Source organism: Cotesia glomerata, linkage group LG9 (assembly GCF_020080835.1).
Source record: "Cotesia glomerata isolate CgM1 linkage group LG9, MPM_Cglom_v2.3, whole genome shotgun sequence".
In the NCBI taxonomy this organism is placed as follows: Eukaryota; Metazoa; Arthropoda; class Insecta; order Hymenoptera; family Braconidae; genus Cotesia; species Cotesia glomerata.
The window spans coordinates 692,721-719,804 of record NC_058166.1 but is presented as its reverse complement, the minus strand read 5'-3'; the positions used below and the strand labels follow the sequence as shown (position 1 = coordinate 719,804).

Genomic DNA, 27,084 nt, shown 5'->3' with positions numbered 1-27,084 from the left:
TAATAAGAGAAAAGTGAAATTTGATGGAAAATGGAATGTTATTGATGGAAATTGAAGTTTTATAAAAAATAAAATTCAATTGATGGAAAATGAAGTTTAATAGATTGAAAGTGAAGTTTTTTTTAATGTAAAACTGAGTTTTAATGATGGAAAATGGAGTTTTATTGACAGAAATTGAAGTTTGATGAAAACTGAAGTTAATTTAATAAAAACTGAAGTTAAATTAGTAAAAAATAATTTTTTTAATAAGAAGTGTCAATCTTCGAACTAATTTTCTGCAAGCGAACATGTTTAGCGACAATGCGCCACCTATTGGCAAAACCAAGAACTACTTTTTTAAAAAAATTAAAAATTATATAAATTTAAACTCAGGGATGACTATTTAGTTACGTTTTGATTTATTATCTAACCAAATAATTATAATAATAATAATAATATCTAAGTAAGACTTTTTTCTTCTTAGATATATCTAGCGTACCTCCGTCTAGACTAGAGCGGCGTCAAATGTCGCGTATATTTCAATGGGTTATTTTTTAGCCAGTTGTTAGTTGGGTCTATTGTCACTGGGACGGAATTAGCTGGGATCGGCACCCAAGAAGAAAAATAAAAGAGAAGGAGAAGACAAACGCGTGGAATGGCCTTTGGCGCCACTGAGACTGCAGGCAAACCGCCAGACAGGTGCTACTTTTCTCTCTCTCTCTTTTTCTATTTGTCTTTCTCGTGCTTTCTTGGAGGCGCTCCAGTTAGTTGTTGTCATCCGAGACATCTGAGTAAAGTGATATGTGAGATGCAATCGAGATTCCGGAAAATATTATTGTTTTATTTAATTCTTAAGAACTTACCTTAAAAAAAAAAAAAAAAATTTATTTTATTAATTAGATTAAAAATAGACAAATAATTATTTTTATGTCTTCGCCGGCATTTTAAGAATCCTTAGAGTCTTAGCTTTAAGACCTAATAAAAATTTTTTGAAAAAAAAATTTTTTTAATAAAGTTTTTAGCGCCCCCAACTCAAAAAACCCATTTTTTGAGGAATTTATCATATTTTTGCATCTTTAAAAATTCATAACTTTTTTTGGAATCAAAATTTTGGAACCGGAAAATTTTTTCCTCAAAGGGGACACTTAAATCTACAACTTTTGTTCCAAACTTTTTTTTTTAGGACCAATATTTTATTAAATAAAAATTGTCAAAATCAAAAACTCGGAAATTTTTCCAAAAAACACTTTTTTAAACTTTTTGATAAATTAAAAATAGATAAATAATTATTTTTATGTCTTCGACGGCATTTTTAGAATCCTGAGAGTCTTAGCTTTAAGACCTACTAAAAATTTTGTGTTAAAAAAATTTTTTTTATAAAGTTTTCAGCGCCTCCAACTCAAAAAACTCATTTTTTTGTAAATTTACCACGTTTTTAGTGTTTAAAAAATTCATAACTTTTTTTCTAATTAAAATTAAGACGCCGGACTAATTTTAATATATAAAGAAAGCTTTAAGCTACAACTTTTGTTTAAAAAATTTTTTTCTAAGACTGCTTGTTTATTTAATAAAAATTGTCAAAGTAAAAAAATTCAAAATCTCTGTAAAAAGAAAATAATTTTTAAAAATTTACTATCTAATTAAAAATAGTAAATTAATTATTTTTATGTCTTCGCCGGCATTTTTAGAATCCTTAGAGTCTTAGCTTTAAGACCTATTAAAAATTTTTTGAAAAAAAAATTTTTTTAATAAAGTTTTCAGCGCCCTCAACTTAAAAAATCCGAATTTAAAAAAATTTTTTCCAGTTTTTTATACTTAAAAAATTCATAACTTTTTTTCTAATTAAAATTAAGACTCCGGATATTTTTTATTTGAAAAAGAAGACTTTAAGCTACAATTTTTGTTTAAAAATTTTTTTTCTCAACTCAATATTTTCCGAGATATTAATTATTGATTATAAAGAAAATTATATTAGTTCTTGGTTTTGCCGCTAGGCGGCGCATTGTAGAAAATTTCTCTCGCTAGCTAACAGGTAACTTAAAAGTTTTTAATTAATTCGAAGTTTTTTTTGGAAAAAAACAATTTTAAATAAAAAATATTTAAAAAAAATAAGAAAAAAAAATTAGATTAAAAAAAAATATTTATTAGATCTAATTGTTACAATTTAAAAAACTTTATCGCGGAACATAGAATCAAAATGAAGAATATAATTCATTATAATACAACAACAATAATATTAATAATGAAATTAATAATTAATTTATTAATAACATGATTTAATATTAATTTTATTTATTAATATTAGATTTTTTTTTTTAATCGATTCTCATTTTTAATATCAACTAGTAATTATAATTATTCTTAAATATTATCACTTATTTATTTTATTAGACTTAATATTAATAATAATATTAATAATAATAATAATAACTAATTAATTAATTAATAAGAATTATATTTAAATTTAAATGGAAAAAAAAACATTATTAATTAGTCGGCTGTAAACTTAATGCCTCGTAAATTACTCGCTGTTGTTCTGATGATAGCAATCTGACGCAATTAGCAAACATCGTTCCGTTTAGCTGAAACAAATAATTATATTAATTATAGAAAATTATATAATTTATAAGAAAATGAATAATGATTTTTGTTAAATTGTACTATACTTTCTTAAACATTGACTTTTTGAAAGATATAAGCTCATCCTGATGTTACACTCATCAGGAGCTTTCATTTGAGTACCCACATGCATTTTTGATATATTTTTCATATATACATATATGTAATATATATAAATATATGAAATATATGAAAAATTGATGTGGGTACTCAAATGAAAGGTCTTGACAAGTGTATCATCGGGATTAACTTATATCTTTAAAAATGTCAAGAGTTTTCAAGATACAAGGTTATTTATTAATTATTGACATTTTTAAAGATATAAGCTCATTTTGATATTACACTCATCAAGACCTTTCTTTTGAGTACCCACATGCATTTTTGATATATTTTTCATATATACATATATGTAATATATATAAATATATAAAATATATGAAAAAGTGATGTGGGTACTCAAATGAAAGCTCTTGATGAGTGTAACATCAGGATGAGCTTATATCTTTAAAAATCTCAATAGTTCACAAGATACAGGGTTATTTCTTAATTATTGACATTTTTGAAGATATAAGCTCATTTTGATATTACACTCATCAAGATCTTTCTTTTGAGTACCCACATGCATTTTTATATATTTTTCATATATACATATATGTAATATATATAAATATATAAAATATATGAAAAAGTTATGTGGGTACTCAAATGAAAGCTTTTGATGAGTGTAACATCAGGATGAGCTTATATCTTTAAAAATCTCAATAGTTCACAAGATACAGGGTTATTTCTTAATTATTGACATTTTTGAAGATATAAGCTCATTTTGATATTACACTCATCAAGACCTTTCTTTTGAGTACCCACATGCATTTTTATATATTTTTCATATATACATATATGTAATATATATAAATATAAAAAATATATGAAAAAGTGATGTGGGTACTCAAATGAAAGGTCTTAATGAGTATAACATCAGGATGAGCTTATATCTTAAAAAATCTCAATATTTTTCAAGATACAATGTAATTTCTCTATAAATACCTGAATTTGTCTGAGAAGATTAGTAATCCTCTGAACAACAGGATTGTCATTAGGCACAGCCTCCTTGAGGAATGCCTCAGCAAAGTAAAATATCAACCCAGGTAAATTATCATTATTAGGCCCAAGTACCACCGGATGATTAGCTTCAATTAGATCACATAAGTACCCATAAACATGTGGCGCCTCGTCTTCATCTTCAGTCACCGGAAGCCAACTGAGCCAATGAGGAAGCATTTCATCAACATTGACCATCTTGCTGTTGTACTTGAGAATTTTCGTCACCGCACTGATGGCATTTTCCGTAGGATTGACATTTTCCTGACTCCTGGCTTCAGGCTGAGTGATGACCTCGACGAGCCTCGGGAGCGCTTCAGCGCAAGCTTGAGCGTAAGCGTCGCCGCCGAACTGAGCAAAGACGCCGCAGCCGTAAGCGGCAGCTTGACGAACTTCAGCGGAAGGATCGCAGACGTAGGAAATCATCGGCCTTAAAAAGTACTCCTGGTACTTGAAGCTAGCTGGCCCTCCGAACTCGACTACGTCATCGAAGACACACAGCGCCCACTGGTGGTCGGACCAGGAACGTTCAGGCGCGAGGAGCTTTACAAAATGGTGGCAAATTTGGTCAAAGTACGGAAAGAAAGTCTCCTTGTGGGTCGCGAATAGAGCATGAAGAATATCCGCTACTTTGTTGAGGGTGTAGACATCTTCGTTGTCCTCATCGCGAAGCTGCTCCTCGACTACTTCATCGTAGTCTTCATCTTTGCGCTTTTCAAGCCTAGCCACAGCGCGATCAAAGTGCTCGTTAAGAAGCTTGTCCAGAATCCGGAGCAGCTCCGTCATCTGAGCTGGGTCCAAGCATCCGGTTCCTAAAAGCTCGATGCACTTTGCGAGGGAATAAAGGAGCTCTAGAAGGACATCAGACTCTGGTTCGCTGTCGATTGATTTTAAAAGGTCAGGGCAAATGTACGCCCACATTCCTTCGAGGTACTGCGGACCTATAATTTAAATTTAGGAATTTTAATTGTTTAAAAAAAATATTTATTCAAGTTTTATTTCACTTAATTGTATTAATTTTTTGTTAATTATTAGGAAATTTGTTAAAAAGGAATGTTTGTTCTAAAACTATGACCGAGGAAAAGGTCCAAGGCCGACTCTCTAGAACATCGACTGGTGATTTGACCGTCAAAACGACGAGCTAATCGAGATCTCTTAGTCTGCCATGGACGTAACGCATCCATAGATTCGAATTCTAAGGCTGCTGACTCGGCCCATGGCTTAGAAAAATTTATAATTTTTTGGATTATTAACGGATTTGTTGGAGTTTGAGGTAGAAAGGTTCATAATGATCCCCTAAAAAGTTAATCGTAACTGCAGAGAGCCAATTGTTCGCGCAAGTGCCTCCAATTGTCGAAAAACTTTGAATTTTGACAATTGGGAGCGTTTTTATGGCTCAAATTGCCCCGTAAGAGGTAATTGGTACTTGTAAGGAGATTTTTATGGTAGAAGGCATTGTTAGGAACAATTTGAGTCCTTGCTCGAGAGTGTAGCTTTGATAGATTTTGAGATATAGCGGTCTAATTGTCACCAATTGTCGAAAAAACACTAAAATTCAACAATTAAGCATATTTTTGCGGCCTAAATTACCTCTAAAGCCCTAATTCATTTTTCTAAGGTACTTTTTGTTGTAAAAGGCATTATTAAGAACAATTTGAGTCTTATTTAAAGTTAATATCATCAATTATTTTCAAGTTATAATCATCTAATTGTCCCCAATTGTCGTAAAAATACTAAAATTCAACAAGTAGGCCTATTTTTAAGGCCTAAATTACTTTTAAAGCATTAATAATCAATTCTGGGGTACTTTTTATGATTGAAGTCATCAATAGAAAGAATTTAAGTCTTATTTAAAGTCAATATTATCAATTATTTGCAAGTTTTAAATATCTAATTGTCCCCAATTGTCCAAAAAATCACTAAAATTCAACAATTAGGCCTATTTTTACCGCCTAAATTACTTTTAAAACATTGATAATAAATTTTGAGGGGCTTTTAATGACTAAAGGCCTTACTAGAAGCAATTTGAGTCTTTACACGAGTGTATATCTTCAATAATTTTTTAAATATAACGTCTAATTGTCACCAATTGTTGAAAAATTTGCAAATTCAACGATTGGGCCTATTTTTACCGCCAAAATTTAAATAAAAAAATTTAAAAACCAACAAAATATTTCAAAGTCTACAAAAAGGCTTTTATAATTACCTTTAATTCTGGCACACTCTAACAAACACGGCAAACTCTGTGCAGCAGCAGTCCTGACTCCATCGTGAAAGTAAAACTTGAGCATGGGCACCATGAGTCTCACCACCTCTTCAGCATAATCCGCGAATCCTTCTTTCAGCTCACGAGCATAGCAAACAAGCATTTCGCAAGCTGAAGCTTTGTCTTCCAGTCCAGCTGTCTTTATTCCAAAGTTCTGCTGTTCTCCCAGAGACACAAATTGCCAGTCTAGGTCGCCTTCAACGCCTTCCATGTCTTCGTTGTCTAGCAAAGCCACTTCTGGCTTCATTGATGCTGTTCTCAAAACCTAGAAATATTTATTTAAACAATTAATTATTTTTCATTATTCTTTTAATAAAAATTTTAATATTCACATGAAAATAAATTGCTGCAATAAAATTTTGCTTTAATAAATAATGACTCTGGTTAAATTGCACTGTACTTTCTTAAATATTAACAATTTTTAAGATATAAGCTCATCTTGATGTTAGACTCATCAATAGCTTTCATTTGAGTACTCACATGCATTTTTGATATATTTTTCATATATACATATATGTAATATATATATAAATATATGAAAAATTGATGTGGGTACTCAAATGAAAGGTCTTGATGAGTGTAACATCAGAATGAGCTTATATCTTTGAAAATGTCAATAGCTCACACGATACAAGGTCATTTCTTAATTATTGACATTTTTAAAGATATAAGCTCATCTTGATATTACACTCATCAAGAGCTTTTATTTGAGTACCTACATGCATTTTGATATATTTTTCATATATACATATAAATAATATATATAAATGTATGAAATATATGAAAAATTGATGTGGGTACTCAAATGAAAGGTCTTGATGAGTGTAACATCAGAATGAGCTTATATCTTTGAAAATGTCAATAGCTCACACGATACAAGGTCATTTCTTAATTATTGACATTTTTAAAGATATAAGCTCATCTTGATATTACACTCATCAAGAGCTTTCATTTGAGTACCCACATGCATTTTTGATATATTTTTCATATATACATATAAATAATATATATAAATATATGAAATATATGAAAAATTGATGTGGGTACTCAAATGAAAGGTCTTGATGAGTGTAACATCAGGATGAGCTTATATCTTTAAAAATGTCAATAGTTCACAAGATACAAGTTAATTTCGTAATAATTGACATTTTTAAAGATATAATCTTAACCTGATGTTACACTTATCAAGAGCTTTTATTAGAGTACCCACATGCATTTTAGATATGTTTTTCATATATACATATATATATATATATATATATATATATATATATATATATATATATATATATTACATATATGTATATATGAAAAATTGATGTGGGTACTCAAATGAAAGGTCTTGATGAGTGTAACATTAGAATGAGCTTATATCTTTGAAAATGTGAATAGCTCACACGATACAAGGTCATTTCTTAATTATTGACATTTTTAAAGATATAAGCTCATCTTGATATTACACTCATCAAGAGCTTTCATTTGAGTACCCACATGCATTTTTGATATATTTTTCATATATACATATAAATAATATATATAAATGTATGAAATATATGAAAAATTGATGTGGGTACTCAAATGAAAGGTCTCGATGAATATAACATCAGGATGAGCTTATATCTTTAAAAATGTCAATAGTTCTTAAGATACAAGGTAATTTCTTAATTACTCACCGGTCCCATGACAACAGGCAAATACTGTTCGAATTGTTTCCCCAAAATCTTGCAGAGTCTCGCCCAGGCAGAGATCAAATAACTGATCTGGGGATCATCATCAGCGAGCTCGCCCTCTGCGTGAGTGGTCAGTAACATGTCCATGACATCACTGGCATCATTAATGAACTTCTCGGTTCCCACGGCGAGTCCAATTAAACTGACGCACTCGATCGTTTTTCCTCTGAGCATTTTATGCTCCTGCTGATTCGCGTTCTGGATTATGTACTTCAAACACGGCATTAAACGGTCGTAATAAGTCACGAATTGCTCCTCACATGTGTCAGCTACCGATGCAATTGTCGTGACCACTTGCTCAAGGACTAATTTAGTTCCTTTTTCAACTAATTCTTGGAATTTAGCTGTCAGGATGCTCTCGAGCTTGCCCATGATTGCATCCAAGTAAGGCGTGAGGATATTTTTCGGACAGTCTTCGCTGAAATTTACCAAAGCTGCTCCGGCGTGAGCTTGCACTCGTGGGTTCGCGTTGTCGTCTAGGACCATCAGCAAGCCTGGGATCACTTTTTCGTGGAATTTTTGCTCGAATGTTGGAGCAAAATCTGTTGACATTTGGCCTACGGCGTTGCAAGCTGCGTAACGGACTCTAGGGTGCTAAAAAATATTTTTTATTCAATTTTTATTCCACCCAAAAATTGTATTAATTTTTTATTTTAATAATTAGACAATTTGTTATGAAGAAATGTTTGTTCTAAAACTATGACCGAGGAAAAGGTCCAAGGCCGACTCTCTAGAACATCGACTGGTGATTTGACCGTCAAAACGACGAGCTAATCGAGATCTCTTAGTCTGCCATGGACGTAACGCATCCATAGATTCGAATTCTAAGGCTGCTGACTCGGCCCATGGCTTAGAAAAATTTATAATTTGTTGATTAACGGATTCGTTGGAGTTTGAAGTAGTAAGGCTCCTAATGATCCCCTAAAAGGTTAATCGTAACTGCAGAGAGCCAATTGTTCGCACTTGTGCCTCCAATTGTCGAAAAACTTTGAATTTTGACAATTGGGAGAGTTTTTATGGCCCAAATTGCCTTGTAAGAAGTAATTAGTACTTGTAAGGAGCTTTTTATGTTAGAAGGCATTGTTAGGAACAATTTGAGTCCTTGCGCGAGGCAGTAGATTTAATAGTTTTTGAGATATAGCGGTCGAATTGTCGCCAATTTTTCTAAAAAACACTAAAATTCGACAATTGGGTGTATTTTCACGGTCTAAATTACCTTTAGAGCCTTAATTCATTTTTTAAGGTACTTTTTATTATAAATGGCACTATCAAGAACACTTTGAATTTAATTTAAAGTTTATATCATCAATTATTTTCAAGTTTTAATTGTCTAATTGTTCCCAATTGTCGAGAAAACACAAAAATTCAACAATTTTGCCTATTTTTAAGGCCTAAAGTACTTTTGAAGCATTGATAATCAATTTTAAGGTACTTTTCATGACTGAAGGCATTAATAAAAACAATTTGCGTCTTATTTAAAGTTAATATCATCAATTATTTTCAAGTTTTAATTGTCTAATTGTCCCCAATTGTCTAAAAAACACAAAAATTCAACAATTTTACCTATTTTTACGACCTAAATTACCCCTGGAGCCCTAATTCACTCTTCTAAGGGACTTTTTATTATAAAAGACATTATTAAGAACAATTTTAACCTCATTTAAAGTTAAAATTATCAATAATTTTCAAGTTATAATAATCAAATTGTCCCCAATTGTCCAAAAAACACTAAAACTAAATAATTGGGCCTATTTTAAAGCCTAAAGTACTTTTAAAGCATTAATAATCAATTCTAAGGTGCTTTTTATGATTTTAGACATTAGTAGCAACAATTTGAGTCTTATTTAAAGTTAAAATCATCAATAGTTTCCAAATTAAAATTATTTAATCGTCCCCAATTGTCATAAAAACACCAAAATTCAACAATTGGGCCTATTTTTACGGCCTAAATTACCTCTGAAACCCTAATTTACACTTCTAATGTACTTTTCATCATAAAAGGCATTATTAAGAACAGTTTGAGTCTTATGTAAAGTTAATATCATCAATTATTATCAAGTTAAAATTATCTGATTGTCCCCAATTGTCTAAAAAACACAAAAATTCAACAATTTTACCTATTTTTACGACCTAAATTACCACTGGAGCCCTAATTCACTCTTCAAAGGGACTTTTTATTATAAAAGACATTATTAAGAACAATTTTAACCTCATTTAAAGTAAATATCATCAATTATTTTCAAGTTATAATTGTCTAATTGTCCCCAATTGTCCAAAAAACACGAAAATTCAACAATTGGGCCTATTTTAAAGGCCTAAATTACTTTTGAAGCATGAATAATTCATTTTAAGGTGATTTTAACGATTAAAGACATTATTAGAACCAATTTGAGTCTTTACACGAGTCGATATCATCAATAGTTTTTTAAATATACCGGTTTAATTGTCACCAATTGTCGTAAAATTTGCAAATTCAATAATTGGACGTATTTAAAGCATCAATGATTAATTTTCAGGTGATTTTTACGAATGAAGGCATTGTTAGGAACAATTTAAGTCAATAATATCTATAATAAAATAATTTAACTATCAAAACTTACCGGATCCTGAAGATACTGAACAATCCCCTCCATAATTTGCGACAAAATGGCCTCCATCTGTTTATGACAGCCCTCTCCAACTGCAGAAATGGCCATGAGAGCAGCATGCCGGTACTTCCAGTCGGAGTTGGAGAGCATCCGTGGAATATTGTCAACAATTTGGGGTAACATGGTCTTGCCACCGAGCCCGCAAGACAATCTATCAAGCGCGCTTTCAGCGACAACATTGTTGCAGTCATTGTCTTCCTCAATTATTTCGTCACTGAAGCTCCACTCGTCGTCGTCTTCCAAGTCTGTCATCATCTCGAGGACCAAAGGGACCAGAGCGGCGATGTACTTGCCCCCGACCTTGCGCACCATCGCCGGGGCGGTTTCTGACAAAGTCACCAGAACTTCCAATGAAAGCTGCCTCCAACTGTCGCCCATGTCCTTGTTTGAGAATATCTTCATGCACATCTCCATTATCGTCTCCAGTTGGTTCCTCAAAAATTTCGGGGTCGTCTCTGCCAGGTCGATCAGAACCTTCAGGAGTGCTTCGTCTTCTTGCTTTTCCACTGATTGAGCTGTCACTTGTACTAATGCTGGTAATAATTCCGCAAATTGCTTCTGGATTGATGTTTCTTTGTCGTGGAGGATTATAAAGGCCCCAATTGCTCTCACAGCTTGATATTGAACCTAAAAAAATTTTTTTCAACAAAATTTTCAAGATCAAAAAAATAAATCAAATTTAAAAAATATATAACTTCTTAAGGAAATTTTTTTCAGGGTGGAGTTTTAGTTAGAAAAGTTTCTAATGATGCCCAAAAAAGTAAATCGTAACTGCAAAGAGCCAATTGTTGGCGCAAGTACCTCCAATTGTCGAAAAACTTTGAATTTTGCCAATTCGGAGCGTTTTTATGGCCCAAATTGCCCCGTCAGAGGTAATTAGCACTTTTAAGGACCTTTTTACGGTAGAAGGCATCATTAGGAATAATTTGAGTCCTTGCGCAAGTCTGTATCTTTAATAGTTTTTGAGATATAGCGGTCTAATTGTCACCAATTGGCGAAAAAACACTAAAATTCAACAATTGGGCCTGTTTTTACGATTTAAATTACTCCTTAAGCCCTAATTCACTTTTCTAAGGTACTTTTTATGACAAAAGGCATTATTAGGAACAATTTGAGTCTTATTTAAAATTAATATCATAAATTATTTTCAAGTTTTAAGTATCTAATGGTCACTAATTGTCGAAAAAACACTAAAATTCAACAATTGGGCCTACTTTTACGACTTTAATTACCCCTAATTTACTTTTCTAAGGTTCTTTTTATTATAAAAGTACCAATTACTCTTACAGCTTGATATTGAACCCGAAAAAATTTTTTCTCACCAAAATTCAAAGATCAAAAAAACGGATCAAGTTTTAACAATTCACAACTTTTTGAGGAAATTTTTTCCAGGGTCCTCGAGGTGCTTATTCGAAAGCTAGGATCTTAAGCTACAATTTATGTCTTGAGCACTTTTCAATCTGACTGATAGGTTCCGAGATATTCAAGTTTAAAGTCAACTCTTGCGGACCGAAAATTCTAAACTTGATCTTTCAATTTTCGGAATTTAAAATCGCGATAACTTTTGAACAAACTAAAATTAAAGCTCGGTTGAGGTGTCATTTTAAAGCTAGTGAGTCAAGCTACAATTTTTATAAAAAACTTTTTTTTTTAAGTCTATAGATTCAGAGATATTGACAAAAAAAGTGACCTCTTGCGGAAAATTTAGAAAATTTGATTTACAATTTTCGGAGCACTAAAATAACGATAACTTTTGAACCAATTGTCATGAAGGGTCGTGTGAGGAGTCATTTTAAAGCTAAGAACACAAGCTACAACTTTTAGAGGAAATTTTTTTTTTTAATTAATTTTTAATAGGAAATTTTAAATTGTAAGCTCCGTATCTGTCTATAAATTATTTCTTGACAATTTACAGTCATCGCAAAGCTTTTTATTTTTTAGGAAGATTTTGTGTCGAAAAATTAAAACTTTAAATTTTTAGAGTATCAATTCTTCCATTTTTAATAATTAAAATTTTCTTTGGTTTAATTACCTCGTAATTAGCCGTGTCCATTACCGATTGTTGTAACATTTGTTTGATTAAAGTCAAATAATTGCTCTGTTGGCTGCCAAATACTCCCGGTACGGATCTAAAAGATAAATTATTAATTAATTATAAAAAAAATTGAGTGATTAATTTGTTAATTAAATTTTGGATAATTACGTGAATATTCTCAGCGCGCTTTCTTTCAAAGCTGGCACCGGACTGTTGGCGCATTGGAATAAAAAGTTCAAAAAATCCGGCCATTGATTGTTGCCGTCGTCATCAATTAAATTTCTAGCGACTTCTGCTACTACTTCGCAGATTTTTCTTCTGATTGTTTCTGATTGCTCGTTTTGGATTGATAAAAGTAGCTGCTTTTTTAATTCATCCTGGGCTTCTGGTGGGAGCTAAAAAATATTTTTTAAGGTAAAAAATAATATTTGGAAATTTTTTTGAATTATATATTAATGGAATTTTTAATGAGAAAATATATAAACATAATACTAATGATAAACTAAAAAATTATTAAAAATTAACTTGAAAAAAAAATTTTTTTTTTAAATATTGAAAAATAATTTTAAAAAAAATAAAAAAATTTAATTTTTTAAATAATTATTAAATAATTTATGAAAAATTATTTAATAAAATTATATAGCATAATATTAATTAAAAATTATCAATAATTTTTAAAAATAATTTCAAAATGTAATTTTAAGCAAAATATTGAAAATATTTTTGATGAAATTATAAAATATAATTTAAAAAAAATTAATAAGTATAATTTTTTAAAATTGTAAAATTTATTAAAAATGATAGTAAAATCTAATTTATGAAAAAATTATCAATGATCATTAAAAATAATTTTAAGAAAAATTTAAATAAATAATTATAGAATATTATTTTTAGAAAAATTATAAAATACTAGTAACTTTGCAGTCACTATGTGACTGCCGTGATGTGAGCTATAAAAAATTGAAACCTTGCTTTATTAAATAATGAATTTTGTTAAATTGCACTGTACTTTCTTAATTATTGACATTTTTGAAGATATAAGCTCATCCCGACGTTACACTCATCAAAAGCTTTCATTTGAGTACCCACATGCATTTTTGATATATTTTTCATATATACATATATGTAATATACATAAATATATAAAATATATGAAAAATGGATGTGGGTACTCAAATGAAAGGTCTTGATGAGTATAACATCGGGATGAGCTTATATCTTAAAAAATGTCAATATTTCACAAGATACAAGGTCATATCTTAATTATTGACATTTTTGAAGATATAAGCTCATCCCGACGTTGCACTCATCAAGAGTTGTCATTTGAGTACCCACATGCATTTTTGATATATTTTTCATATATACATATATATAATATATGAAAAATTGATGTGGGTACTCAAATGAAAGGTCTCGATGAGTGTAACATCCGGATGAGCTTATATCTTCAAAAATGTCAATATTTCACAAAATACAAGATAATTTCTTAACTATTGACATTTTTGAAGATATAAACTCATCCCCATGATCCACTCATCAAGAGCTGTCATTTGAGTACCCACATGCATTTTTGATATATTTTTCATATATACATATATATAATATACATAAATATATAAAATATATGAAAAATGGATGTGGGTACTCAAATGAAAGGTCTTGATGAGTGTAACATCGGGATGAGCTTATATCTTAAAGAATGTCAATATTTCACAAGATACAAGATCATATCTTAATTATTGACATTTTTGAAGATATAAGCTCATCCCGACGTTGCACTCATCAAGAGCTGTCATTTGAGTACCCACATACATTTTTGATATATTTTTCATATATACATATATATAATATATATAAATATATGAAAAATTGATGTGGGTACTCAAATGAAAGGTCTCGATGAGTGTAACATCCGAATGAGCTTATATCTTCAAAAATGTCAATATTTCACAAAATACAAGATAATTTCTTAACTATTGACATTTTTGAAGATATAAACTCATCCCCATGATCCACTCATCAAGAGCTGTCATTTGAGTACCCACATGCATTTTTGATATATTTTTCATATATACATATATATAATATACATAAATATATAAAATATATGAAAAATGGATGTGGGTACTCAAATGAAAGGTCTTGATGAGTATAACATCGGGATGAGCTTATATCTTAAAAAATGTCAATATTTCACAAGATACAAGGTCATATCTTAATTATTGACATTTTTGAAGATATAAGCTCATCCCGACGTTGCACTCATCAAGAGTTGTCATTTGAGTACCCACATGCATTTTTGATATATTTTTCATATATACATATATATAATATATATAAATATATGAAAAATTGATGTGGGTACTCAAATGAAAGGTCTCGATGAGTATAACATCAGGATGAGCTTATATCTTTAAAAATGTCAATAGTTCTCAAAATAAAACGTCATTTCTTAATTATGTATCTAGAGATAGAGAATAACTATCCTGGACACAAAATTTTTCTCATTCTCTTAATAATATAGATAATTTAAAAAAAAATTATACAATATAATTTTTAAGAGTTATTAAATAAGTCAAAAAAATTATAAATTACAATTTAAAAAAAAAAAAAATTAATGACGCCGTGGTAAAAAAAAATGAATCATACCTGGGGATAAAAGTCCATAAACTCTGAAGAGAAAAGCCGTCGTAGTAAAACAGCAGCCATGGCGCGAATTTCCTCGGCGAGGTGCCCCGTGCATATTGAATTCAGGAGCCAGGTAACCTTACTCTGTATAGGCAAATTTTTGTAGGCTTCCTAAAAAAATAAAAAACATTTAAATACATAAAATCCTCCCGCCAAATAAATTCCAACCTCAAAAAACTTCAAAATTCACTTTGCAGTAATTAAAAAAAAAAAAGTGACGGAAAAAAATCAACAAATAAACTAGAAAAAAGTCGAACCACTCGCGGAGAATAAATATTGAGCACGCGGAATCCGCGACCATGCGGGTGCTCGATCAGTTTCAGAGTTATTAAATATTTATCGGGTATTTGTTGAATTTAAGAACGCAACTTTTTAATTGGAATTAAAAAATAGGAAAATTTATTAAATTACCTCGGCTTGGGTACGGACGTCGTTGTCGGTACTTAGGAGAGTGCTTAGCAGTTGATTAAATTGCTCGTGATCAGCCGCCATGTCGCCGAAATCTAAAATGAGGGATTGTGGCTCGAGCTCTGTCCAACTTTTCTCTTCTCTTCGCTGCTAACAGTTCTTACTTTTCTCCGTTTTTCTTGCTAGCAAGTTCTCAAGGTCACGGCAGATGGCGCTCACTTAATTTGAATTTAGTTTAAGCACCGGCCGCTAGATGGCGGGAAATTAAAAAAACCGCGTGAAAATTTTTAAATTTGAATTTTAATTTAAAATTAAAAATTTTTTTTTTTTATTATAAAATTTAATTTTTAAAGCGTTTTTTAAATTTTGAATTAATAATTTGAATTTTTTATTTTAAATTGAAAATTTTAAGCGCGATTTTTTTATTTTAAATTTGAAATTAGAAATTTAGAAATTTTGCCCCCTTTTGACTTTCAGTTTACTTTTTTATATTGTTTCTTAGATCAAAATAACTTTTTCTATAGGTCATTTTGTTCCTTAAAATGTCTACTTGAAGATTATATTAATTGTTTTGATAAAAAAAATTTTTTTCCCCAAAAAAATCCCAAAAAACCGAAGATACCTTCAAAATTCACGATTTCCGACGAATTTGACGACTTTTGACTTTAAATCTTTCATTATAGATCATTTTTTCAATTCAAATATCTTTTATTATAGATCATTCTGTTCCTTGAAATGTCTTCTTAGAGGATATTCTAATTGTTTTGATAAAAAAAATTTTTTTCCTTGAAGAAATCCCAAAAAACGAAAGATACTTTCAAAATTTACGATTTCGGACGAATTAGACTACCTTTGACTTTCAATCTCTTCTGATAGATCATTTTTTCAATTAAAGTATCTTTATTATAGACCATTTTATTCGTTAAAAGATTTACTTTAAGACTGTACCAATTATTTTTCTAAAAAAAATTTTTTTCCTAGAAAAAATCCCAAAAAACGAAAGATACCTTCAAAATTCACGATTTCGGACAAATTAGGCTACTTCTGACTTTCAATCTATCTTAATAGATCATTTTTTTAATCAAAATATCTTTCATTATAGATCATTCTGTTCCTTTAAAAATCTACTTCAAGAAAGTGTCAATAATTTTTGAAAAAAAAAATTTTTTCTCATAAAAAATCCCAAAAAACGGAATAAATTTTCAAAATTCACGATTTCCGACGAATAAGGCTATTTTTGACTTTCAATCTCTCTTTATAGATCATTTTTTCAATCAAAATATCTTTTATTATAGATCATTATATTTGTTAAGAGATCTACTTTAAGACTGTACCAATTATTTTTCTAAAAAAAATTTTTTTCCTAGAAAAAATCCTAAAAAACGATAGATAACTTCAAAATTCACGATTTTTGACAAATTAGACTACTTTTGACTTTCAATCTCTCTTTATAGATTATTTTTTCAATCAAAATATCTTTTATCATAGATCATTTTGTTCGTAAAAAGATCTACTTTGAGATAGTGTCAATATTTTTGACAAAAAAAATTTTTTTCTCAAAAAAAATCCCAAAAAACGAAAGATATCTTCAAAATTCACAATTTAATAAAATTTCCTGCGCTTTTAATTTAGAACCCAAAAATCTCTTGACTGTTTTTTGTTTTTGCATTTTATTTTATCTTTTTTTTAACCTCTACTGTCATAATTAAATGAAAATAAATTAATAACAATAATAATTAATTTTGATATTTTATTAATGGATTTAGCGGTACATAGATTTCTTGATCTAACAATTGGAAATATCTTTGGAAAAGATATTACTTGCAGAGAGTGCACCGAACCTTGTGATTATTATCAACCTGGTGTTTTAGTTGAAATTGGACGAACAGCAATTAATGTGAGTTAATAATTATTAATTAATTAATTAATTAGAATTAAAAATTTAATAAAAATATTTATTTTTCTTCTTTTAATTTTTTTAATGCAAAAAAAAATAAATAAAAAAATCCTTCAATTTTATAAATATTTTTTCTTTTTTTATTAAATTTAATTAAAATTTTTTTTAATAAATTAAAAAATTTTTTTTAATAAAAAAATTTTTTTTAATAAAAAAAATTAATTTTTTTTTTTAAATAAATTTTTTTATTAAAATTAATTATTAAAATTTTTTTTTAAAATTTAAAATAAAATTTCAATCGATTAATCGAATTTTTTCTTAATCGATATCTCGAAATTTAAATAAATCGATTCTTCGATTGTCGATTTAGTAAAATTTGACTTTGACGAACGAATGACAGGTTTCTGTTATAAATAAAAAAATTAATTAATTTATAATGATTAATTAATTAATTAATTAAATAAATAAAATTATTTATTTTTTAAAAGTCAGGATTTAATTTAATAAAAATAAAAATAAAATTGTGTATTAAAATTTATTTGAGTTATTTTAAAGAAAACATGCAAGGTCTCAAGGTAAGGTTATCTTTTTTATTTAATTAATTTCATTAAATTAAATTAATTGAAAATTTATTAATATAAAATTTTATTTTTGAAGTTATTTAAAAAATTTTTACTACCTGGAGGATTATGCGGAGCAGTTCCAATAATTAGGCCAGAACCAACTCCTCCAGATGCGCCCGTACTTTGCAGCAACGACGGATCTGTACCGAGAATAATTAGGCCGTCGGAATTACCGATTTATGTTCATCATGAGCAAAAAAAAATTAAACCTGAGATACGGTAAAACAAGTAATTTTTTTTTAATTAATTATTTTAATTGTTTTTTTAATAAATTATTTTTTTTTTTTATTTTTGACAAGTAGAAATTTTTTTATTTAATTAAAATTAAAAAAATTGTCAATATTTATGAAAGAATCGTAAAAAATTTTTTTCTTTATTTTATTAATTAAAAAACAAAATTTTAATAAAATTAAATTAGTCAATTTTTATGAATTAATTTTCAATTAAAAAATTAAGAATTAAAATTTATCTTTTGTAATATTTTATGAAAAGATTTTACTAAAAAATTATGAGCAAAAAAAGAATACATAAATTATTAATAATATTTAAAATAAAAATAGTAATTAATTAATTAATTTTGTTAATTCTTTAGTGATCCAAATAGTATTCGATCGCAAATAGAAGACGGATTTGGGACAATAAGAAAAACATTTTCCGGCGTTTCGGATCAGTATCAGATGGTCCATGATAAAATTAGCCATGTTTACAACACAGGACTTGCTCATAGTAAAGGTAACTATAAAATTTTCTTCTTTAATTAAACTTATTATTTATATCCAGAAAAACTTGGAAAAATAATTCATTTTTTCATTTGAAAGCTTAAAAAAAAATTATATAACATTTTTTTTTCATGTCTTCGGCTATGATATCTTAATCTAGACACTCTAAGCTTTAAAATTATAAATTAATTTTATTTTTTATTTAAATATTTAACCAAGTTTTCAACGTCTCCAAAAAAATCCAAAAAACTGCATTTTTTTCCTAAAAACCTTAAAAAAAAAATTATTTAAAATTTTTTTTTATGTCTTCGGCTATTGGATCTTAATCTAGACACTAAGCTTTAAAATTATGCATTAATTTTATTTTTTACTTGAGAATTTAATAAAGTTTTACAATGTCTCCAAAATTTAACAACGTCTCCAGAAAAACTCCATAAAAACTCAAAAAACTGAATTTTTCTTTAAAAAGTCTAAAAAAAAATTATCAAAAATTTTTTTTTCATGCCTTTGGTTATAGGGTCGTAATCTAGACATTCTAAGCTTCAAAATTATTTATTAATTTTATTTTTTACTTAAAAGTTCAACCAAATTTTCTTCGCCTCCAACAAAAATCCAAAAAACTGCAATTTTTTCCTGAAACCCTAAAAAAAATTTATTAAAAATTTTTTTTCATGTCTTCGGCTATGGGATCTTAATCTTGACATTCTCAGCTTCAAAATTATCTATTAATTTTATTTTTTACGCGAATATTTAACTAAATTTTCTACGCCCCCAAAAAAATCCGAAAAACTGCATTTTTCACTAAAAAGTCTCAAAAATTTTTATTTAAAATTTTTTTTTTCATGTCTTCGGCTATGGGATCTTAATCTTGATACTCTAAGCTTCAAAATTACATATTAATTTTATTTTTTATTTAAAAATTTAATAAAGTTTTCAACGTCTCCAGAAAAACTAAAAAAAACTCAAAAAACTGCATTTTTTACTAGAGTCTTAAAAAAAATTGTTAAAAAATTTTTTTGTCATGTCTTTGACTATGGGATCTTAATCTTGACATTCTAAGCTTCAAGATTATATATTAATTTTTTTTTTTACTCAAAAATTTGACTAAATTTTCTACGCCCCCAAAAAAATCCAAAAAACTGCATTTTTTTCCTAAAAATTCTAAAAAAAATTTATTAAAAATTTTTTTTTCATGTCTTCGGCTAGGGGATCTTAATCTAGACACTCTAAGCTTTAAAATTATGTATTAGTTTTATTTTTTACTAAAATATTTAACTAAATTTTCTACGCCCCCAACAAAAAAGTTCCAAAAAATTTTTTTGATAAAAAAAATTTTTTAAAAACTAATTTTCTATTACAAAATTCTAATTAACAATATTAATATCAATAATAATAATAATAAAGAATTTACCAATAAAAATAAATAAAAAATTTTTTTTAATTAATTTTTAATTTAATAAAATTAATTAAAATTTTTTTTTTTAAGGATCAATTGATTACTTGCACCAAGAAGAAAATATTCTCCCCCGAATCGGCACAATCTTAGGCGGAGGACTAGTTGGATTTTTATTCGGTATCCGCGGAGGAAGATTCAAGCGTTTTATTTACATGTCAACTGGTGCTGGATCAATGGCTGCTATTTGTTACCCCGATTTAGCAAAAGACACTTTAAATTCTAGCAAACATTACATCAACATTGGCTACAATTTTATTTACGGCGGTAATTTATCTTCTATTATTCTATAAAAATATATATTTAATAAATATATTATTATTATTATTATTAAATAAATTTAAATAAATTCAGTAAAACCAGGAGAAGCGAACCAAAAAGAAATAAAATGGCCGGAATTACCGAGTATTAAATTACCGGATAATTTCAATGACTTCCTGGTGTTGGTTAAAGACACCGGGTGTAGTGTAGTCACTTCTATCGGTTCATTAACTGGAGATTTAATTAAATCCGATGAACCGAGTCAAAAAGAGGTAAAGGAATTTGTAATTTGAATTTTTATAATGATCTTTGGTCCTCAAATTTCCTTTACCTTTTTATCCTAAAAAATAATCCCGAGATACTTTTACATTTTTTATTATTTTTTAAAAACTAACGCTCCGATTTTAACCAAATAATTTTTTTTTAATTCTCTAGGTCATTTACTATCAAAAAGGTCCTTGACCTTTCTGATCCAATCAATATTTTCAAAGTTATAATTAATTTTCAAACTCTTCTATGTCATCTAAAATTTACAATTTTTAATTGTATTTTATAATTAATTTTTTTTTTTTTTATTTTTAGAACAAACCTGCGGAAGCAACAAAAGAAGCAAAAAATAAATAGATTCAAAATTTTTTTGTGAAAAAAAAAAAATTTACAAGATTGTAGATAAATTATTAACTGTCTTATTAAAATTCTAAAATTGATACTGTAAAAATAAATCAAGTTTCAAGTGAAAAAATTTTTATTTTTTATTCACTCATAAATTAATAATAATAATAATAATAATAATAATAACATTAATAACAATAACAACAACAAAATTAATAATAATAATAATAATAATAATAATACACGGAAAGAACAAGATAATACTGAATATCATCTCAGATTATATTGAGTGAAAAAAAATTGAATATAGCAGCTAGTATAATCTAGATTATAATAAGTATAATCCAGATATCACACAGTATAATCTGGATTTTTTTAGCTACTATCTAAAATTTTTTTTTCACCATAGATATCAATGAGTATAATCTGGGATGATATCCAGTGTATTCTTGTTCTTTTTGTTTAATAATAATAATTATTATTATTATAATAATAATAATACACGGAGAGAACAAGATAATACTGAATATAATTCCAGATTATACTGAGTGAAAAAAAATTTAAGATAGTAGCTAGTATAATCCAGATTACAATGAGTATAATCCAGATGTCACACAGTATAATCTGGATTTTTTTAGCTACTATCTAAAATTTTTCTTCACACAGATATCACTGAGTATAATTTGGGATGATATTCAGTGTCATCTTGTTCATTTCGAATAATAATAATAATAATAATAATAACACTAATAATAGTAATAACCTTAATAATAATAATAATAATAATAATAATAATAATAATAATAATAATAATAATAATAATAATAATGGAATTTTCTGAATTCATAATAAAAAATTTTCATTTGAAAGTTTAAAAAAAAAATTGTTAGATGGCAGCAGAGTAAAAATTCTACAGTAGTAAAATTTAATTTCTACTTTAGCGACCTCACTTTAATAGGTTAGTAAGAAATGTGATTCTTTATTGTGCAGTGTTTACATTTTTTAATTTTGCGGAACAATAAGTTTATAAAAATGTTTATTATTATAAAAATACTGTCATAGTTTAAAAACTCGCTATTTATTGATTAAAAATAATTAATAATAAATTTATCTGGGATGACATAGAAGATTTAACGAGTTTGTTAAACTTAACCTCTTTTTATTTTTTTTCTTGAATAATATAATTATTTTAGTAGTTAATGAAAAAATAATTGTGACAATGATTAAAATAAAGGTGATCAATTTTAATACAGTAAATATTGTTGAAAAAGTTAAAGCATTAAAATGGAATTATCATTATTATAGAAAATTATCAACAGAAGCAAGTTCTGTATTATTGACAGAAAAAACCGCGGATAATTCAAATGTTAATTTAAATTTAAAAAGTGAAAATAAATTAAAAATTGAAAATAAAGATAATTATTTATTTGAAAATCTGCAGGAAAATTTAAATTTAAAAAATAACCCGCTTAAAAATTTTAAAAATGAAACGCGGGAAAATTTTAATTTAAATAATTCAAAAATTGAAACGCGGGAAAATTTGAATTTAAAAAATGACCCGCCAAATATTTCAAAAATTAAAGTGCGGGAAAATTTAAATTTAAAAATTGAAGCGCGGGAAAATTCAAATAATTCAAAAATTAAAGCGCGGGAAAGTTTAAATTTAAAAAAACAAAACCTTAAATCAGGACCTAATTTATCAGATTTTATAACAAATTCAGCATTAAAATATTCTAATGAAACTGAAATAGCACCGGAAGACCCTCACCCTTACCTACCATCAATAAAAGCATACGGAAAAAAAGTATATTTCGACGTATACGGTTGCCAAATGAACGTAAGTGATACGGAAATAATCTACTCAGTTTTAAAGTCAGCTGGATACGAGCGCACCCTAACTTTAGAAGAAGCGGACGTGATTCTGGTAGTGACTTGCGCGATAAGAGATGGCGCTGAGCAGAAAGTCTGGGGGCGCTTAGCGTCTCTAAACAATTTGCGACGTCGACGCCATTTGATGGGCAGTCCGCCATTACGCGTTGGGTTGCTAGGGTGCATGGCGGAGCGGTTGAAGAATAAGATCCTGGAGGAGAGCAAGTATGTGGACTTAGTCGCGGGGCCGGATGCGTACAGAGACCTGCCAAGGCTGCTGTCGGTCACGGAGGAAAACCAGGCGGCCATTAACGTCGCTTTGAGTTTTGACGAAACTTACGCGGATATAAATCCCGTGAGGCTCAACGGAGACTCCAAATCCGCTTTTGTGACGATTATGAGGGGCTGTGATAACATGTGCACTTACTGCATTGTTCCTTTCGTCCGCGGCCGCGAGAGGTCCAGGCCGATTAAGAGTATTCTAGACGAGGTGCAACATCTCGCGGACTCCGGGGTGAAAGAAGTTACGCTCCTTGGGCAAAATGTCAACAGTTACAGAGATCTCTCGGAAGAAATCTTTCCGGTGCAGAAGAAAACCACCGAATTGGCGAAAGGCTTTAAGACGGTTTACAAGAACAAAGTTGGAGGAAGAAGGTTTGCAGATTTGCTGGAAAAAGTTGCGGATATCGATCCGCAGATGAGGATTAGGTAAGAAATCTATGATTTTAATACTTTTAAGTTTTAGATGCGTTTTTGAGATTGTTTTTGCGGTAGAACTAAATTTTTTTATAGGCCATTTTGTTCCTTAGAATGTCTACTTGTGCGATATATCAATGATTTTTAAGAAAAAAATTTTTTTCATAGAAAAAATCTCGAAAAATATAAGATCCCTTCGAAATTCACGATTTCGGACAAATTAGACTACTTTTAATTTTTAAACACATTTTTTAGAGTGTTCCTGCGGTGGAACTAAGCTTTATTATAGGTCATTTTGTTCCTTAGAATGTCTACTTTTGCGATATATCAATGATTTTTGACAAAAAAATGTTTTTCATTGAAAAAATCCCAAAAAACGAAAAATACCTTCAAAATTCACGATTTCGGACAAATTAGACTCCTTTTAACTTTCAATCTCTCTTTATAAATCACTTCTTCAATCAAAAAATTTTTTATTACAGATCATTTTGTTCGTTAAGAGATCTACTTCAACGTAGTGTCAATAATTTTTGCAAAAAAAATTTTTGTCTAAAAAAAAATCCCAAAAAACGGAAGATACCTTCAAAATTCACGATTTCGGACAAATTGGATTGCTTTTAACTTTCAATCTCTCTTTATAGATCACTTCTTCAATCAAAACATCATTTATTATAGATCATTTTGTTTGCTGAAAGATCTTCTTTGAAATGGTGTCAAAAATTTATCAGAAAAAAATTTTTTTCCCCAAAAAAATCCCTAAAAACCAAAAATACTTACCAGATTTTACCATTGAATTCTAATTAATGTTACTCAAGGTTCACCTCGCCACATCCAAAGGATTTTCCCGACGAAGTTCTCCATCTAATTTCCACCAAACCGAACATATGCAAGCAGATCCACCTACCGGCCCAGTCGGGCAACTCCGCAGTATTAGAGCGCATGCGCCGTGGATACACTCGAGAATCGTACCTCGAGCTGGTAAATCACATCCGTGAATTAATCCCGGATATTCAGCTGTCCAGTGACTTTATCGCGGGCTTCTGCGGGGAAACTGACGCAGAATTCGAGGACACTATTACATTAATGGAGCAAGTGCAGTACCACGTGGCGTACTTGTTCCAGTACAGCATGAGGGAAAAAACTACCGCCCACAGACGCTTCAAAGATGACGTACCACCGGAAGTAAAGCTAGAAAGGATGCAGCGTATGGCCAATTTGTTTCGAGCTCAAGCTGAGAAGCTCAATAGTCAATTAGTAGGAACGCGACAGCTTGTTTTGATCGAAGGGGTGAGTTTTGATTTTCTTTCGGCTGTATTTCCCAAAATTGTGGAAAATTTTGGAAAATTTTTAGCAGAGGTGGTCCAGAATTTTCCGGGCTACAAATTTGGTCCTGAGGTTAATCATCGTAAGACCGATAGTTTGTGAGATATAGCCGGATTAATCATGGTCGGGACTAATTTATACCTTTTTGATTAATTAGCTATATCTCCGAAACTATTAAAGATAGGAAAATTTTTATTGATTACAAAATTGTTCCTAGGGAAATTTTCTAATGAGTCTTCTTAAGAAAACTCTCAATATCGCTTAAAATATCACTGAAACAATGAAAAATAAAAATTTTCCGACCAAAAAACGTATTTTTAATGATTAATTTGCTATATCGTGGAAACTATTGGAGCTAGGAAAATTTTTATTGATTACAATATTGTTCCTAGGGAAATTTTCTATCCAAATTATTAATCGTATATTTTAAAATGTCAGTAAGGACTCCAATAAATTCAATTTTCTTTATCAGGTCTCCCGAAGATCGGAATCAACTCTCCAAGGCCGCACTGATGGCAACACCAGAGTCCTAATTCCCAACGTAGAAATTCCAGATGGCTCTGAAAATCGTCCAATAAGCGCCGGGGACTACGTAGTGGTGGAAATCAGCACTTCAAACTCGAACTCCTTAACTGGGATCCCGGTTTCTCATTCGTCAATTTCTGAATTTGATAAAAGTAGTAGATAGATGTATATAAAATAAATAAAATAAAGTTTCGATCGATATTTTGGTATTGTTATCTGTGACTAGAACCTTATCTCCATTTCTTAATTAACGAAAAAAAATACTGCGTTGTTTAGTATTGTAATCTTTAATAGAATTTAATTGGCGTCTAGAATTTACTCAATAATATTGATAATGATTGAACGCAATAATTCAACTAAAACTTTAGAATTTTCAAGTTAGTTCTGTTGAAGAGTCGGATTAGATTTTTTAATAGAAAAATGCCACGTCGGAACGCTGCAATCACCTTAGTAAGCATTGCATTGATTTTTAGTGTCAATGCAGAAGATTAATCCGAGATACTAACAGACTGTGTGCCCTTTGGTGAAGTTGTAAGTAAAATTATTTTTGGTGTTTGTTTTAATATTAAATTATTAAATTCAAGTTTTTTGACCTGGGGGCGCTGAAAAGTTTGAGAAATAATTTTTTTTAGGGAAAAAATTGTAGTGGGTTTTAAAGCTGAGACTCTGAGGATTATAAAAATTTCGGCGAAGACATAAAAATGATTAATTTACTAATTTTAACCAAGCAATTAAGTTAATAAATTTTTTTTCTTATAAAATAATGATTTTAAAACTTTGACAATTTATATTAAATAAATTATTGATTTTAGAGCGAAATTTTTCGGACAAAATTGTAGCTATAAGTATTCTTGTTGAAAGTAATTTTAATTGGTTCCTTAATTTTAATTAGGAAAAAAGTTATGAATTTTTAAATAATAAAAAATAGGATAATTTACGAAAAAAACTAATTTTTTGACCTGGAGGCGCTGAAAAGTTTGAGAAATAAATTTTTTTAGGGAAAAAATTGTAGTGGGTTTTAAAGCTGAGACTCTGAGGATTATAAAAATTTCGGCGAAGACATAAAAATGATTAATTTACTAATTTTAATCAAGCAATTAATTCAATAAATTTTTTTTCTTAGAAAATAATGATTTTGAAACTTTGACAATTTATATTAAATAAATTATTGATTTTAGAGCTAAATTTTTCGGACAAAATTGTAGCTATAAGTCTCCTTTTTAAAAGTAATTTTAATTGGTTCCTTAATTTTAATTAGGAAAAAGTTATGAATTTTTTGAATTCCTATTTTTCTTGATAACTAATTAAAACTTTACAGAAATTTTTAATGGTGATTATGTAAATAATAAATTGTCAATTTAACATAATCAAATAATTATGTTACAAAAAAGCAACTTGAAAGTACTTTTGGATAATAATTAATTGATTGCAGTGCAATCTACATCGTCCCTGCTGCAGCAATTATAAGTGCGACCTGACGGACACTATCGGAAGATTCCAGTGTCAGGTGAAAGTAAAATTAGGCGACACATGCACGTTCCCCACTGACTGCTTCAACGTCTTGAACTCTGTCTGCTCGAAAGAAAAGTGTCAATGCAGACAAAGTAACGACAAAGTTAGCGACTACGCCTGTGC

At 29.0% G+C, this 27,084-nt stretch overlaps 3 protein-coding genes and 1 non-coding gene across 4 annotated transcripts; 2 read left to right on the top strand and 2 right to left on the bottom strand.

The window, feature by feature from the left end:
- Positions 1-2,446: 2,446 nt before the first annotated feature.
- LOC123271692 (importin-5) lies at positions 2,447-15,645 on the bottom strand. Its single transcript, XM_044738077.1, has 9 exons — positions 15,475-15,645; positions 15,025-15,174; positions 12,544-12,770; positions 12,373-12,469; positions 10,293-10,967; positions 7,636-8,286; positions 5,903-6,227; positions 3,643-4,637; positions 2,447-2,561 (listed from the first exon to the last, which is right to left on the bottom strand). The coding sequence occupies exons 1-9, from the start codon at positions 15,553-15,555 to the stop codon at positions 2,466-2,468; spliced, it is 3,297 nt and encodes a 1,098-aa protein (XP_044594012.1). The 5' UTR covers positions 15,556-15,645; the 3' UTR covers positions 2,447-2,465.
- On the bottom strand, positions 12,207-12,337 carry LOC123272305. The gene has a single exon (XR_006511055.1).
- A 2,168-nt stretch (positions 15,646-17,813) lies between the features above and the next one.
- On the top strand, positions 17,814-21,121 carry LOC123271697 (MICOS complex subunit MIC27). The gene is made up of 6 exons (XM_044738087.1): positions 17,814-17,943; positions 18,026-18,210; positions 18,584-18,723; positions 20,197-20,430; positions 20,518-20,696; positions 21,007-21,121. The coding sequence occupies exons 1-6, from the start codon at positions 17,929-17,931 to the stop codon at positions 21,046-21,048; spliced, it is 795 nt and encodes a 264-aa protein (XP_044594022.1). The 5' UTR covers positions 17,814-17,928; the 3' UTR covers positions 21,049-21,121.
- A 1,521-nt stretch (positions 21,122-22,642) lies between these two features.
- LOC123271696 (CDK5RAP1-like protein) lies at positions 22,643-25,650 on the top strand (the record flags this gene model as incomplete). Its single annotated transcript, XM_044738086.1, has 3 exons — positions 22,643-23,613; positions 24,417-24,888; positions 25,397-25,650. Coding segments are annotated over 3 exons (1,659 nt in total), but the record flags the coding sequence as incomplete, so codon positions are not given.
- Positions 25,651-27,084: the final 1,434 nt, after the last annotated feature.

Excerpts from the sequence above, each read along its gene's own strand:
- LOC123271692 (XM_044738077.1), bottom strand. The coding sequence starts at position 15,555 with ATGGCGGCTGATCACGAGCAATTTAATCAACTGCTAAGCACTCTCCTA. Across the intron at positions 15,175-15,474 it reads ACGTCCGTACCCAAGCCGAG|GAAGCCTACAAAAATTTGCC; the intron begins GTAATTTAATAA and ends TTATTTTTTTAG. Across the intron at positions 8,287-10,292 it reads TTCAGTATCTTCAGGATCCG|CACCCTAGAGTCCGTTACGC; the intron begins GTAAGTTTTGAT and ends AATATTTTTTAG.
- LOC123271697 (XM_044738087.1), top strand. Across the intron at positions 18,724-20,196 it reads AGGACTTGCTCATAGTAAAG|GATCAATTGATTACTTGCAC; the intron begins GTAACTATAAAA and ends TTTTTTTTTAAG. Across the intron at positions 20,431-20,517 it reads CTACAATTTTATTTACGGCG|TAAAACCAGGAGAAGCGAAC; the intron begins GTAATTTATCTT and ends AAATAAATTCAG.